Source organism: Lacerta agilis, chromosome 13 (genome assembly GCF_009819535.1).
Source record: "Lacerta agilis isolate rLacAgi1 chromosome 13, rLacAgi1.pri, whole genome shotgun sequence".
Taxonomy (NCBI): Eukaryota; Metazoa; Chordata; class Lepidosauria; order Squamata; family Lacertidae; genus Lacerta; species Lacerta agilis.
In genome coordinates, this window is record NC_046324.1 from 6,114,337 (window position 1) to 6,130,666 (window position 16,330).

Here is a 16,330-nt window from a genome sequence, read left to right on the forward strand (position 1 = left end):
ACGTATTAAGGCGGATTCGCCTTGAGCACGTTCTGTTGCCCAGAGCAGACACGGGGAATATAACAGCGTTCAGCGCTCAAAAGAGAATATTAAGGCTCACGCATCATAAGGGACGAATAGCACTTGTCTGATCCAGAGAAGGTCAGAGCAGAATTATGATTGGTTGATGGGAGAAATGAAAAACTGCTGCCAGCCTCTCCGGAGCAACGAGGCAGGAAAATTAGCCACAGTGCATGTCGGAGTGCCCTGTGCCCACTCACAAGTGCCACTGAACACCCGTCACCCCCCTTCTTCCCCCCCCCTTTCCTCTTAAAAGTGGCGCAGGGAGGTGTATGGGGCTGGGTGGGGTGTTTACTGGTGCTTCGGGCTCCACATTACGGAGGGTTTGCCAGCTGTTAAACGGGTGCCTGTCTGTTAAAGGCAGGATCGAGGAAACGCCACCCCATGGCAACTCCCAAGGGTAAGGCAGGAGGGGCAAGAAGTGTCTTTTCCAATCGCCTGCAGACTACAAAATTAGGGGGAATGGGCTCATTCGCTGAGCCTCTGCAAAAGACAACTGGATCAGGAGACAACATGCACCAGCCTCCTCTCCTGATCTGCTCCAGAGAAAAGGAAGGGGAAGAGGGATGGACATTTCTGCACCCAGCCATGGCCCAAAGTGCTCCCTGACTTCACGCATTTCCAGCCTGTCTGAACAGGTGGAACGAACCAAGGATAGCCCACCCCCAGGTTGGAGCAAACCAGTCACTGTGCCTTCTTTTAGCCAATGTGCTTCAATCGCAATCCTCATAAAACTGCGCTCACTTTTGAAGCAGAGGGGATGTGTGTCCCTTCCTCCAGAAAATCTTCCAGGAGACCCAAGAAATTGCCAGGATTTGGCGTTACATCCCAGTGCCAAAACCCTGCACGATTCAACCATTTGTGGCTGTCTCCTTCTCCTTTACTAGGAAGACTGTGAAGCTTCTGTGCAGAGAAAACTCTAATTAACCTTCTCTGCCATGACCAGCCCCTGCAAGGAGGAAGGAGACGGGGCGGCCTTTGCAAAGGGGCCCAGAGCAAAAGCCCAGCCATTACCCCCCTCCCCAGCAAAAAAGCTGCAGGGGTTGAATGTATTAATACATGGCCACATGAGGGCAAATCTGGAGCTCCAAATTAACAGCACACAACATATGGAGCAGAGATACATGGGAGGTGCTCAGGAGCAGTGACGGATAGACAAATTCCCAGGTGCAAACATCTAGGGGCTGCTCTGTTATTTAGCATTTATGGGAGAAAGTGAGGAGGGGAGGGAGCCTTTACAGAAAGGGCTTTCCCCTTCTATGAAGAAGCGCAACTGGCAAAGAACACTCTAGCAAACGGTGATCAATTCAAATGCTGCTGTTAATGCGGGGAGGCGCAAAAACTCTTGCTGCAGAAAAGGTCTTGAATTGTCCCTCTGACTCTCCAGCAGAGCCAAAAAGCATTTTAATTATCTGCGCAGAAAAAGCAGATCTCCAGCTCTGCCTCTCCTCCATCCCCCCCAGGGCTAAATTAGTGAGAAAGTCACCCAGGCCGTGGAGCACATTTTCTTGGAATCAGCGAGAAGTGGTTTTGTAGGGGAGGGGGGGGGGTTAGATAGGCAGTTGAGAGCAGCCTCTCCCACTCGGGTGCTCTGGCCCTGCCATGTTCTTGGGGCTCCTGGCTGATGGGACTTGGAGCCCAGCAACAGCTGGAGGGCAGTGGGGCCTTGGGGGCTGTTCTGCAGGGGGACACAGGTGACCTTATGTGTTGGAGAGGAATGGGGAAACCCCTGTGGCTTTATAGGAGGCCCCATCCAGCAAATCCCTAAAGCAGTAAGCAGTTGAATAACCTTGCAGTGCAATTGCACAATCCCCATTTACTCCAAAGGGGGCTGTGCACCCACAATGCCTCCCTCCCTCCCAGCACACACACACACACACACACACACGCCTGACCTCCTTTTCACTTCCATTTCCACTCCAGCTGCTCTGCCAAATGCCTTTTTTAAGCTCAGGCATTATTTATCCGTAAACTACTATATGCGACATGAGCACAACATGCCACGATTATGGAAACGGCTCTTCAATGGCCCGGATCCTCTCGCTGCTTAAGGAAGAAGTAGGTTGCCTTATTTACACAGGGGGAGCCCAGAGCTCAGGTGCTTCTGACCTCCAGCCAAGACACAAAGATGCTTCTCCTCCTCCTCCTCCTCCTCCAGCACAGTCTTTTTTTGGGGCACAGGAGTCAGAGGCAGCAGGCAAGCAGCCTGCACAGAGTCAGGCCCGGGCACGGAGAGGGCAGTTCTAAACTTGCCTCATTGCCGAGGCCTGCAACATTCACTGTTCAGAAGGGATCTGAAACAGGGGGCTCTTCCATCATAGCTGATCTCAAGGCTATATTCATGATCCCCTGCCCCCTTCCTCTCTCCAGGCCACACCTTCCCTCCCCATCTAGGAAATGTTTTCCCCATCAGAGAGGCTCGCCTGCCCCCACCCCTGAAAATGCCCTTTCAGTACCAGGAAGAGACCTTGCCATCTCCCCCATGACTGTGAACTCGAGGTGTTTTGAAGCCGCTGAAAATTTTTGCACCAGCCTTTTGCCAGTTGTTTAGTATTCATTTATTGTTTTGCTATCTTTGTTATAGGAACCATCCTAGAAATGTTTATTCAAAGCTGATATAGGAGCAGGGCCGTCTTAAGCATATCCAGCGCCGTGGTGCAGAGATCCCTCCAGTGCGCCCCCCTTTCCCAGAGTTGCCGACCTTTTTACAGCGCTGCCAGCAGCTTTGTGGGGCTGGAGGAGGTGGGCAGCATCTGGAGGGCAGCTCCTCCGGCGGGGAAGAGGCAGAGGCTCCGGGCACGGCGCTGCTTTGGCACAGCATGGCAGAGATGGGTGAGGGCAGCAAGCTGATGCCAGGAGGTGCCGCGTCCAGCCTCCGCCTCTTCCCTGGCACCCTCCAGAACTTGGGGCCCTGGTGCCCTGCGCCACTTGCCTCTATGGGCAAGACGCCCCTGTATAGGAGCTCACATGAACACAGCACAGCCAAAGCCAGCTCCAAATTCCAGATGAGTCCAGCGGCCCCTGCCTGGCACAACCCTCACCCCCCCCCCATCCCAAACAGCAAGTCCACAAGATTGGCATGTCCAGCTGCAGCCATTCTCTGGTGCGGAGACCAATACGCAAAGCCCAGAACCTCTGAGCCACAAGGGTCACAGGCTTTGACTTGATTTACCCTGGAGCCGAGAGACCCAGACACCCCTCCCATAGTACATCAGTGCTAGCCTGGCTCAGTCCAAAGGACACAGAGCTGGCAAGTCTAAATGCACTCAGAGCAGACCCTCTCGAGCTCAAAGCATCGCAGGACCTCACCCCATATGGGCCCATTTGCAAGGGGGGTCCTGCCTCACTTCAATTTGCTTAGACACCGCTCTGGATGACTCCCTTCAGCCTCTGAGAGCCAACAGAAAATCCCTGCCCACCAGAACCTCCCTCCAGTCTGGCTCTGACCAGCTCTTTCGAGGACTGGCTGGCAAACAATCTCAGGCTTGGTGCTGATGTTTCCTGTCTCTGCACAGCTCCTGAAAAAGCTACACTTTTTTTCCAGGAGCCCCCAGAATCTCTACCTTGCCAAAGTGTTTTGATAAATCAAAGCACCCTGGATGCGGTAGTGGACTGGATGAGGGTCAATAAATTGAGCCTGACTCCTGGAAAGACGAAGACCTTGTGGGTGAGTGGTTCCTGTGTCGAAGAAGAGGAAGAGTTTGGATTTGATATCCCGCTTAATCACTACCCGAAGGAGTCTCAAAGCGGCTAACATTCTCCTTTCCCTTCCTCCCCCACATCAAACACTCTGTGTCGAGGAGATAAGTCAACTGCATAGCACTTCATCTGAAGGAGCAAGTACACAGTCTGGGGGAGCACCTTCATCCATCTCCGTCACTAGAGGTCCAAGAGACCTTTGGGGCCAGGAGAGCTTTCCGCCAGATCCGGCTGGAGCACCAGCCGCAACCATTCCTGGACAGTGACAGCATCACCAGACGGGATCGTGCCTTGATAACTTCAGGACTTGATCACCTTATGTGGGGCTGACCTTGTAACTGGTCTGGAAGCTGCAGCCAGTGCAAAATGTTGCAGCTGGATTGCTCACAGGAGCAGGTGGTGGTTGACATGTCCCTGCGCCACTGAGAGAGGCGTACTGGTTGCTAATCTGGGACTGGGTCCGGCTCAAGGTAACTCACAAATCCTGGAACAGCTTGGGCTCCAAATTCCGTATGCTCCAAGTTGATCGCTGAGATTCTCTGATGGGGCACTCTGATGTGGCCCCTGAGGTTCAGCTGGCCTTTACTAGGGGCTGTGCTGTTAGTGCTTCAAGCCCTGCCCTGTGGAACTCCCTGCCAGTAGAAGTTTGGCAGAAACCGACCCTGACTTCTTTTAATGTCCTCTAAAAATGGCATGATTTAGAGAGGCCTCTGGAATATGGATTTTCTTTTAACCAACCAGCATTTATGGATATTTTTTTAATTGATCTTGCTTGTTGTATATCGCCTTGCTGCACTTTTATGAAACTGTGGTCTAGAAATATTTAAATAAAGAATATAAATAAATAAGGAAATCGTAACTGAAATAACAGCATATTCTTCTCCTTTTTGCCCCTACCTCCACCTGTTTTCCTCAGCTGTCTCTCTGCATTTCAGGATGGACTTGACTTGATAGCATACACAGGAGAAGGACCTGGAGATCTTAGCAGACCATATTATGGAATCCCCTCCTAAGAGAGCTAAGACTGGCTCCCTTGCTGTTATCCTTCTGCTGGCAGGCTAAGATCTATCCAGACAGGCCTTTGAAAACTAAGGGGCAGACGATGCTGATCACTGGGCTGCCTTCAGGACAGACCATGGTTTAATGCTGCTTTTAAATCTGTTTTGATATATTTTAACTATTGCTTCTAACTAGGTTTGGTTTTATTACTGTGTCATTTTATAATGTCAGCTGCCTTGAATCCCATTTTTCGAAGAAAGGCGGGATACGGGCACATTAAATTAAAAAATTAATATAAAACAAAGTATGAGCCAGCCCTGGAATGCAGCGGCCAAAAAGGCTAATGCAATTCTGGGCTGGATCAACAGGAAGAAAGTGTCCAGATCATGAGAAGTTACCGTGCCGCTTTATTTTGCTTTGGTCAGACCTCACCTGGAGTACTGTGTCCTGGAAGTTCCCAAGCACAGGATGGCTTCCCCCATCAGTCAGTGGATTTCCTGCGTTGGCCAGGGGCTGGACTAGATAGCTTCTTTGGACCCTTCCTACTTTTTCATTCCATGATTCCTTTGCCTTCCTTCGTGTGTTGCTTGGGGTGGGGGCTGATAGGAGGCTCCAGGGACTCTGCAGCGCCAAGAAAGTGGCTCCCTAGTGAGCGCCCCCCCCTTAGCTCAGCTACTCTGTCATTCAGGAATGTTGCTTGCTCCGTCTGCCGTGGGTTGAGTTTAATGGAGGCTGCTTTTCCCTTTCCGAAATGCAATGATGGAGAAATATTCAAATGCGGTGCAACTAAGGAGGGGGGAACTGCCTTTCATCCAAGCATTAAAAGATTAACTTGTGCTCTTTTCCACAGCGGGATGAGCACGGCAATGTCTAAATATGCCCTTGAGGCTGACATTCACGCCCAGGTATGATCTGAGCTCTGGTGAATATATTTTAATCTATTTCCATCAAGAGGCCACAGAAGCTTGAAGAAGCACATAGTTGTTGCTGGATTGTTAATCCCTGCAGGCTCAGGAGTACTACCAGATCTTGCACAGAAATCTACCATGGAAGCACAAATGGAGGCTTTAGCTGAGAGATTCTTGCACTGCAGAGGGTTGGACTAGATGACCCTCAGGGTTCCTTCCAACTCTACGATTCTATGAACTGTCCCATCATTGGGTCACTCAAAGCATCTTTGGAACTCTATACCAAAATTTTCTGCATTCTCATTTTGCCCTGAAAATCCCTGGCTAAAGAGCCTGGCCTGTTCCACAGATCCCATCACATACTTTTGATGGAGTGCCTGTATTCAGGCCAGGGCACAGGTTGGTCTGCCAGCCAGGTAAGCCAAAGCACTTGGATTCCAGGCCATGGCGAAAGCCGGACTTGAAAGGGGGCTGTGCTGCCATCCGCGAGCCTTGCTTTCAGCACAGGGGCACTTCCTTGAAGCAAATGGGCCTGAAAGTGGTCTGGAAAATGGGCTGCGGAGGCCCTGATCTTTGCATGTTGTTATATTTGGTACTGTTGTGCTGTTTCACTATGTTATTGTTGTGGGGTGTGAAACACGGGAGCAGTCAAGTACAACATCGCTAGAGTGGACATGAAGGTTGTCTCAGTCCTCCAGCTGGAACTTCCTGTTCTTCTGGGCTGAGACAAAACTTCCTCTGTGTAACTGGAGATGGGTGTGGCCTCACCTGTGCAAGTTAACACAAAACCACAGGGGCCAGACTCCATCTTTCTCTTTTGGACGACGGTCTCAAAGAAGCAACATCACTAAGATGCTCTCTTGGCTTCCAGCCAAGAGAGGACAAAGGAGCTGTTTTCCCCTTATGGGACAGTCTCCTGAGTACATGTAACTTTTACTAAGTTTAAGTCTGCCTTCTGGGATCTTTGTGAACAGGACGTCTGTAAGTAAAACTCTTTTTATGCTTTTATAGAAGACTGTGTCATGTCTTATTTTAGGAGGGATTAAAGGGGGGAAAATAACAGGACATTTATTATAGAGACTCTAGTGAGTCTGAGCAAGCTATCCGCTGTGTGTGTTTTAAAAAGGGGAATGAAAACTCTGCTAAGTTCTGGGACTTGTTAACTCAAGTTGGAATAGGATATAATAAACAATATATCCTCTCCTGCATCCCTAAACATTCCCGCATTTCCTGGGGCCAGCCCCTCTTGAATCTTATGTAAGGAGGAAAGCCATAACTCCCCAATGCAAAAAAGTTTGGGGACTGAAGACACGGAAGGGAGGCAGCTGTTGCACACTTTGAAGGAGTATGATGGGGATGTGGAGAAGCAGCAAGCAAGGACCAGGAAGCTGAAACCAAAAACGAGGTCCACAACATTCCCCAGATTGAGATGCCCCTGGAATCCCAAGAGCTGCAGATGCTATGAACACCTGCAGATTGCAGATTCCAGATGAAAGTGGCACACCGGCCTTTTCTGACTGCGCTGCAGGTTCCAAGCATCCTCTGTGATTTCATCAGCTATGACAGCAGGGAAGTGGCTAAGCAAACTCATGTACAGCCTTGGGATGGGGGGGGGGGAGAGACAAGCCCTTTCCAGAAAGGCTCACCGGAAGCAAGACTTAGTGGGCTGTGGGCTGTTCACCTGACCCAACGAGGGAGCAGGCTGAAAGGAAGGAGGAAGAAGATGAATGATGAGCAAAACGACAAGGATATGGCCACATCAAAGGGAGCCTGGCTGCAGAGGGGCAGCAGGAAGGAGAGAAAGGAATCTGGGTGAAGAGGCGGAAGCAAAGGAGAGAAGGGCAAAAGAGGCAGTGTGGAAGAGGAGGAGATAGAAGCAGAGGAGGCAGGCTGGTACTTCCCAGAGATGGAGAGTGCCAGAGAGGCCAGGAGAACGGCAGTTGCAAGGAAGGAACAGCAGCCTGAGGAGGAGCAGCGAGATTCAACCATGACATGACATTTTGGGGAGGATGGAAGAGTGGCAAGAACCAGTCGGACAGGGGGCAACCCACCACCGCCCCAGGGCTTGCAACTGGAGATAATGAAGTCTGTTAGTCCAGTGCAACAAAGCAGTGCCCAAGTCCTCCAGCCATTCATTCCCAGAGCATTGAACAGTTTCCCCTAGCCTGGTACCCTCCAGAGGGTGTTGGACTCCTATCAACCCCAGCCAGCAGGGCCAATAGCCAGGCATGCTGGGAGTTGTAGTCTATCAACACCTGGAGGGCACCAAGTTGGCTGGCAGAGTGGGATCCTGGTGCCTTTTGAAGCTGAGCTGCTCCCAGCAAGCCTTGCAGGACACAGGATCCCAGCAGGGCAGGCAGCGCCGCTTCATCATGTGGGATGTGAAACACGAGAGCAGTCAAATACAACATCGCTAGAGTGGATGTGAAGGTGGTCTCAGTCCTCCAGCCGGAACTTCCTGTTCTCCTGGGCTGAGACAAAACTTCCTCTGTGTAACTGGAGATGGGTGTGGCCTCACCTGTGCAGGTTAACACAAAACCACAGGGGACAGACTCCATCTTCCTCTTTTGGATCGGCTCCTCGACAGAGCAACATCTAGTTAGGGTAAAGATGCTCCAAGAGAGGACAAAGGGGCTTTCTCCCATATGGATATAGTCTCCACGTGTATACTATTTTCTAAGTTTAAGTCTGCCTTCTGGGATCTTATTGTGAACAGGATGTCTGTAAGTAAACTCTTTTTATGCTTTTATAGAAGACCGTGTCGTGTCTTATTTTAGGAGGGATTAAAAGGGTGGAAATACCAGGACATTTATTATGGAGACTCTAGTGAGTCTGAGCAAGCTATCCGCTGTGTGTGTTGAAAAGGGAAATGTAAGACTCTGCTAAGTTCTGGGACTTGTTAACACAAGTTGGAATAGGATATCTTAAGCAATATATCCTCTCCTGCATCCCTAGACATTCCCACACATCAGAACCAGGTTCCCATCGCCCTCAGGTGGGACTTGCCGCTGCTTCACGACACACTCCCAAGTGGAGTTGAGTGAGAAGCCTCACTGCACAAACATGCAGAGACTGAAAATTGCACAGGCAACAGAGGCCAGAATGCAGGGAAGCATCATTGCCTGCAGCAAGAAAGAAAGGGCGACCCAAGCCCTGCCTAGAGCACAGTCTAGAAGATCCCCTCCATCCCCACTCGGTATTTAAAAGAGCTGGGCAAAGCTACAGTGATGATGCCCATGGTTGCAAAGAAGCCTTAGCCAATCAATGGCTCCAAAAACAACACCCCCCTCTGTTTGGCTGTGAGATGAACGTCACAGAATCCATGGAGATCTGAAGGCCACCCATGTCCTCCACCGACCCTGAGGAAGAATCCAGCATGGACAACAGCAGACAAGAGAGGGAGAGATGCATCATCCCAGCCTCTTATCTCAGCTGGGAGGCTGACCGTGGCCCGTTTCACATGAAGATCAGGTGGTGGCACAGAAGATTAAGCCACATGGAGGCCGCTCCTGATCCAGCCATGCACCTCACACCTGGACATTTCCACCACACCTCCAGAATCCCCCTTGGCGGCTTGTTTACATCAGCAGAGCTCAAGTTCCTGGATCCATGTCCTGAGATGCTTTGCCGTTACGGATTGCAGCTGGGCAGTTAGGAGGGGGGCAGCCAAGTCTGTTTGCATAGATTGAGACTGCAGGAGAAAAGATGACTTCTGGCTCAACAGAACTAAAAACCTTCTGAGCGAAGACGTCGCTATACGGCAACTCAAGGGAGTCATCTGCCGTATTGGCCGATTGGGGAAGGCAACCCCAGAAAATTTTGCACCAGTGGTCTCTTCCACTGAACCTCCATGAACCTGGTGTCCTCCAGATATTCCGGACACACAGGATCCCTCCCCACAGCAGTCCCCTGTGGGGCCCAATAAGTGCAAGGTGCAGCTCCCTCTCTAGGGCCAATCCTGCTTGTTTCAAGAAGGGGGCCGCCTGTCAAAGCGAGGGGCCCAACCTCACCACTGTGCAAAGTGAGCACCAGCACACCTGCTTGGGAAAAGGAGGCTGTGCAGTCACTGAGCTCACCCCCCCATGCTTTATGGTTGGTGAAGCTCCACTGCCTGGGAAGAGATGTTCTGTGAGGCATTCAGGGCCACTGTGGGGAACAGAAAGGCAGTTCTGAAGTCAGAAAGAGGATCCCAACAGAAAAGACAGGGTTTTCTTTCACACAACTTGCCTCTGGACCCATCACAACACTCCAACTTATGAAAATGCAAGGTCTGATTGAAAGCTGTAGGAAAACACGCACAGCCCCAACCTGAAAAACCACGTCAATGTGGCTGGCCTAGAACAGCAGAATGCAACAGAGCACTTCTCTCCTCTTCCGCAACCCAAAAATGTGCCTTACACAGGGAACGCTTGGCCCAGAGGCACATCAAAGGCCTTCAAGCAACTGAGCATTTGATAAATTGGAGGTCCCGTGAAACAAGAGCCATAGGAACATGTCCCCTATTTGGGTCCGATGCTCAGGGAGTGTTTGAAGGCCTAAAAGTTCTCCTGAAGCCTCTTTGATCTCTGCTGGACAAGCACACCATTTATTTCCCTCTCTTGTGTGTCAGATCTCCTTTTCTTCTTAGGATGCAATCAGGACCACTTACAGTTAAGTAAATGACAGCAAATTGTTCAATGAATTGGAGAGGCCAAAAAAGATCTCGAGAAATCAGTTCTAGAACTCCCACAGGTTTGTTTGTTTTTTTACAGAAAAGATTCCAGAATGAGGATGCTCCCATCCTGCACTTTAGAAAGGGTTTGAGTACATGATATGTAAAGCATTCATCACTTCAAGACAGAGCTAGATACATTAAAAAGGATTAACATTTCAACCATCAAGTAATTCTTTTTTTGAGGATACATGCAAAAAGTTTGATTTACAATTCAGTTAGCCACACTTGGATGGATTTAAGCCAATTTACTCAATCAATTTCAATGGGATGAAGCATCTGAACTCTTTGGATTTAACTGAATTGTGGATTAGGTCGGACGACTAGTAATGTTTGGGTTAAGCTACAAAATCCCCCTACTGAAAGCAGCATCATTTCTTCTTCCTTAAGTTAAACAGTTTCTGTGATACAGAATCCCACAGGAGAAATAGCAGCACCTACAGAACCCAAGGCACGTCCTTTAGTGATGTGTGTGTTTGTTTTTTTACATATGTATAGATACACACAAATACACACTTATGCATTTAAAAATGTCAAAAGTGCTGTACCTCCAGCAAGGATCTTCTCCTCCAGCTCACTCATCTGCTTCCTGTAAGCCTTCAGAGCAGCCTCTTTGAAAGATGGCCGAACTATTTTTTTCACTGGCATCTGAACAGGGACTTCGGGGACATTTTGATTTTCATCTTCCTGCGCTTCTGCTTCTGTTTCAACAACTGTATCCTCTGCGAATTCCATCACATCTCCACCAACCACACCGGCATCGAAATAGCCGTCAGGAGTGTCGTCCTCTTGCGAAACAGCGCAAGGGCTTTCATACGGAGTCTGCTCCGGCTCGTATTCCTGGACCAGCTCCTCCGATTCATTGGTACTAGTTCTGTTCTCCAGTTTAGCAAGAACTTGCTCCATGACTTCCACATAATCCGTTTCATTCTCTCCCGCTGGCTCACTGTAGTCTTCCTCATCCTCAGCTTTGTAGTAATAAGGCTCTGTGTAAACGTCCGAATCCAGGGTTGTGCTGGATTCATTAGCAGTGGATTGGGACAAAGTCCGAAACCTCCCCATAAAAGATGACCCGCTGTCCTCGTACCCACTCAAACTCTGTGTGCTTTTATTCCATACCACTTCCAAGGCTGACCTCGCCCGCTGCAGAGTGTTTCCAAATTTGGGAAAGCTGAATGTCTTGTCCGAAAGGTCAATGCTCAGCCTGCTATGCCAAGACTTAGGAGGCGCTTCCTCAGAGTCGTCGCTTGGAAGCTCACTTTGGCTTCGGTACATTATGGGCTTCCTGTTCTGGTTCTGATACAGGGTGTTGGCATTGGTCTCCTGGTAGTCATCATACTGGCCAATCCACTGGCTCTCAGCTTCGTTATTGAACCCTGGGCCAGAGGGAGAGTTGCTATCCAGGGCGAAATCATAACTTTCTGTGTCATACTGGAGGTCAGAAATCTGACCATAGTCTACCTGTTGGTCAGAAGAGCTACTCAAGTCATAAGCCAAAACGTCTTGTGTTGATGAATCTAACCCCAAGTCTGTGTTCTGTTCCAGCTGATTCCAGTCTTTCCATGGCGAAAGATCATCTTCCAAGGAGACTTGAGAGTTGCTGTAATGACTCCTGTCTCCAGACACACACATGATCCCATTGCTGAGCCCACTGTCAACCGTTTCTGTGTTCTCCGCTTCATTCTCAACCCTGTAGGGGTGGCCACCTTGATTGAACGTCTGCTGTTGTGAACCACCCCCCCAGCTGGACGGGTCCTCATGTGTCCTCTGCCAGAGTTCTCGATCAGAGGAAGACAAGAGAGAGCTGCCATTGGTTCTGCTGAAGTACTGGTTCTCTGAAAAGTCTTCGGAGTATGACTGGCAGAGTTTAGTAAAGTCAGATTCTGAACGGCTAAGCTTAAGCGTTCCAAAGTCATTCTGCGACTGCCAGAGAGGGGTCATGCTGGAGTAACAGCCGCCCTTGGACTCTGCCTGCAGGCTCTCAGCCCCTGGTGACTCTTCATTATAATTTATTTTGTTTGGGACACTGTTGCCATCTGCAGCTCCTTTAAGGATTCTGCTATTTGAAGACTCCTCTCTTGCTTTTGCGGTACTTCTTTTCATTTGTGGTGCCGATTTGGATATCTTCGCGTAACTGTTCCGGTTTATATCCGATTCCAGTTCCCTGTCGCTGCTGTCAGGGGATTCCCAGGCGTGTCTTTTAGTTTTGAGGTCCACGGGCAGCAGTTTCATGTCCATGCTCTCGTACGTCTGCGATGAAGGCAGACTTCTGTCCTTTCTCTCTTTTGTCTCGTGAGAGACGATATCGGTTGAAACCCCAATGCCAGTTCCTTTCAGCTTGTAAGATTTTTTCAAAACTAAATCTCTTTGCTGGGGCGTTTCAAAGTACACGAGAATGGGCCTGGGCTTGGCGTTGGGACATTCCCTGTGCTGCCCCACCCGCTGGGCAAATTCTATCTTGACAGGATTGGGGGTTTCAGAAAACCCCATTTTCTCCACTAGAGTTCTACATACCACTTGCTCAACATTTTCAAACTTCTCTTCCGGGACGTTTAGAAACCTCAGGCTGGCTTTGCTTCCCGTGTGCCCAATCTGCTTGATGTAATCATGGATGTCCCGCGTCTCCCTTCTGGACTGGACGAAGCCGGTCCGCAGCTGCTCGATCTCGCTCTGCACGACTTCCACACTGCTGGAGATCTCGTCAATGGACTGCTTCAAGGCGTTGACGTGCCCCCGCAGCTCAGAGAGCTCGGTTTCAATCTGGCTGATCCCCTGAAGCTCCTTGAAAATCATCTCCATCACATCGTGGGTCTGGCTGATACAGCCTGTGGAACTGAAGCTGGGTTCCAGGGCGCTGGACTTGGGGGCCCGAGCGGTTCTGTCCAAGGACTTGCTCCTGAGGCCCCAGGTCTTCTTCCATGTGCTGAGCTCGGAGTCCGAGGAAACGCACTCCTGGCTCTTCTTCCATTTCCGCAGCTTCCGCAAGGCCCCGAGTTTCAAGCTGTGCAAAGTGCGCTCGCCGTCAGAGCTCCCGTCCGACGGGGCGAGGCTGTTTAGGCTCTTCCGGTTGCGTCTCACCGGCATCGTGTGAGACAAATAGGCTTGGTCCTTACTCGGGCCCTTGACTTCGCTTAAGGACTCTGAATACGAGCTCTCGTTGGAAGATAGATCTTGGAATGGGTCCTCATTGTTATTTGTCAAGAAAACACCCTTCTGCAGTCCGTTTGCAATTGCCACCCGATAGCTGAAGGTCGGGGAGAGGGAGAATTCCCTGTTGCTTTCCTCCTCTTCGGTGGACAAATTACGGGCGGAGGAGCACTTGGCGATCTTTTTGACCGTGCTTTTCAAAGTGTTTGAGAACTTGGGGTTCTTTATGTGCCCAACCTGGGGGACGTCTTGTTCGGGTTTGCTTTGGCAGCTCTCTTTCTTCTTTGTACTATTGCCCAATTTCTTTGTAAACATTCCTTTGTAAATCTTATATATGTAGGAAGAGATCAGGCTCTTAAAGAGAGCAGAAACCATGGAGGGTGATTTCAGTGGGCCGTTTCCCACAGAGATGGCAATTTTCTATCCATGAGAATGCTGGTTTCCAACGCAGTCTTCAGGCGGTCATCGCGCTGACAGTGGCAAGGGCTAATCCTGGGCGCTGGCACCGTTTCTGTATAGCCTGACAGCAAATCAGTAGAAACCAATTCCTGAGGGAGGTCCACAGGTGAAGCAAATCTGGGTCCTGCTCCCCATCGCTCTCTGTAGCATCTAGAAGGAAAGAAGAGGTGTTACTATGGCTCCCAAACCAAGATTTTCAATTTCACATATGTGCCCAAGAAATGGTGGTGGCTTGCTTACGACACCTGACATTTTGCAATATAGGGTTTTAAAGAATGAAACTGATACATATGAATAATCTGCTTTTTTTGTATGCATATTAATACAGCCCGTTGTTCTTCGGAGAACTGCACTGCTGAAACAAAATAAAATTAAAAATTCCTTCCAGTAGCACCTTAGAGACCAACTAAGTTTGTTCTTGGTATGAGCTTTCCTGTGCATGCGTGTGCAATTCCTTCTTCTGAAGAAGTGTGCATGCACACGAAAGCTCATACCAAGAACAAACTTAGTTGGTCTCTAAGGTGCTGCTGGAAGGAATTTTTGTATTTTATTTTGTTTTGACTATGGCAGACCAACACGGCTACCTACCTGTAACTGCGCTGCTGAAGTCTGACTTCTAAACTAAACATGAAAAGCCGACCAAGAGGAAGTTATTTCATGCAAGAAGTCTTCATGGCACACTCTGATATACTCAGACCTCGCAGCTTTAGAGTTAAGAGGGATCTTTGACTAGGAGGAGGAGAGGCTGTTAGCTCCTACCTACTTGGAAACAAATCTGACTAAATTCAGCAAGACTGAAGTACGCGCAGCCCTTTCGCTCAGACGGCATCGTGAGGTTGGCACATTAACTCCAGGAGACTGCCTACAAGTAATTGCTTTGAGGAGTGCACAGAGGACGTGTAGGGATACTTGTACGTGTGTAGCTTTCTTAAAAGAGAGAGAGAGAGAGAGAGACCCCAAAGTTTTTGGATATCTTTCTGCAAACTCAGCCAGTCGCCAGCTTGGCTGGTGCTTTGCCCCTCTGCCTACGGATTCTTACAGTTCAGCTGTTCTGCCCTTCGCTTCGGCTAGAACGAGAGCAGCCAAAGAGCACTTCCTGCAGCCAGGCACCGCCGCGGACTCCTGCGATGCGAAGGGTGGTTATGCAATGTGCAACTGCAGGCAGTGAAAGAACGGCGGCTCTCAGGCCATGCAGGAAGCAAGCAAAGGACCCTTCAAGACGCACAAATGTATCAGGAAACAAGCCTGCTTCTGATGAAGCGGACACGGGTGTCCACAAAGCTGACGCAATAAGCAGCATGTCTGCCTTCCAGGTGTCTGAAGGCCTTTGGGCTGTTTTTGCTGCCAGACTAACAAGGCTGCTGGCAACCCCCCCCCCAAAGAAGCTGTTACAGGTCCCCCCCCCACTCAGAAGCTGCTACAGTCTTGTCCTGTGAACCCTGTGGATAATATTAATCCTTGAGATTTATCCTTTTCCCCACTATTTTAATGCAGGGTGTTAATGCGTTTATATTGATTTTTGCAATTAAGTTCACAGTGTTTAGTACCAAGATTTTTTAAATATGGTTTCAAAGCATATTTGAGCAAACTGAACATCTGAAATGGTTGTCTAAGTCAGAACAGCTCATTCAGAAATATCTCATTTGTTCTGCTGCACGCAGCTTCCCAGAATGGACCTACCAGTGCTTGCAATTTAGCCACAAGGCTTGGAAGACCCAGGAGAAAGGCAGAGGTTGCGTACATCTGGCTGCTCCCAGCCCAGCCCCCAACCCATTCGTGCTTTGCTATCCATGGGAAAGATTAAGGAGAGTTCAGTGGAGCACAAATGTCAACGAGGAGTCAAGAAATCCAAGGCAGATCTCAGAGAAGCTCATCAGCACACAGTTCTCATTTGGTAGCACAGACTCCATGTAACGCAAAATGAATTCCACTCGCCAAAACTGACGGCGGGATGCAGAGCTGAGCATCAGCAGGAGACAGAAGTACAGGTTATGAGGTCTTTGATGGGCACTCACCATTTGAGAAAGACAGTAACACGAGGATACAACGACAGAAGGGCAGGAGTGAGGTGGCCTCGGCAGTCTGTGCCAGACCGTGGTGGCTCTTGGCATTCCATGTGGTCAAGAGCCTTCAAATTACCAAATCAATGGGACTTCAATGGGAGTTTCTGAATAAGGAGCTTCTAAACTGACACATCGCATCCTGACCGTAGGGGTGTCGCTGGAAGTGATGCTCAGGATGACATTTTAATTTTCTTTTTAATGACATTTTAATTTTCCACATCTCTCAATCAAGTGGAAAAGCCTCATAGATTTAAACAGCTATGAGAGTCAAAATTGCTCCCCAT

General features: G+C 49.5%; 1 protein-coding gene across 2 annotated transcripts in view; it reads right to left on the minus strand.

The window, feature by feature from the left end:
• UNC13C (unc-13 homolog C) overlaps positions 1–14,128 on the minus strand; it is a 132,441-nt gene extending 118,313 nt beyond the window's left edge. For both annotated transcript variants that reach the window (XM_033166691.1, XM_033166690.1), the window contains exon 1: positions 10,926–14,128. In XM_033166691.1, the coding sequence (XP_033022582.1) occupies positions 10,926–13,899 (2,974 nt within the window). In that variant the 5' untranslated portion in view covers positions 13,900–14,128. The remainder of the gene's footprint in view (positions 1–10,925) is intronic.
• Between the last annotated feature and the right edge of the window lie 2,202 nt (positions 14,129–16,330).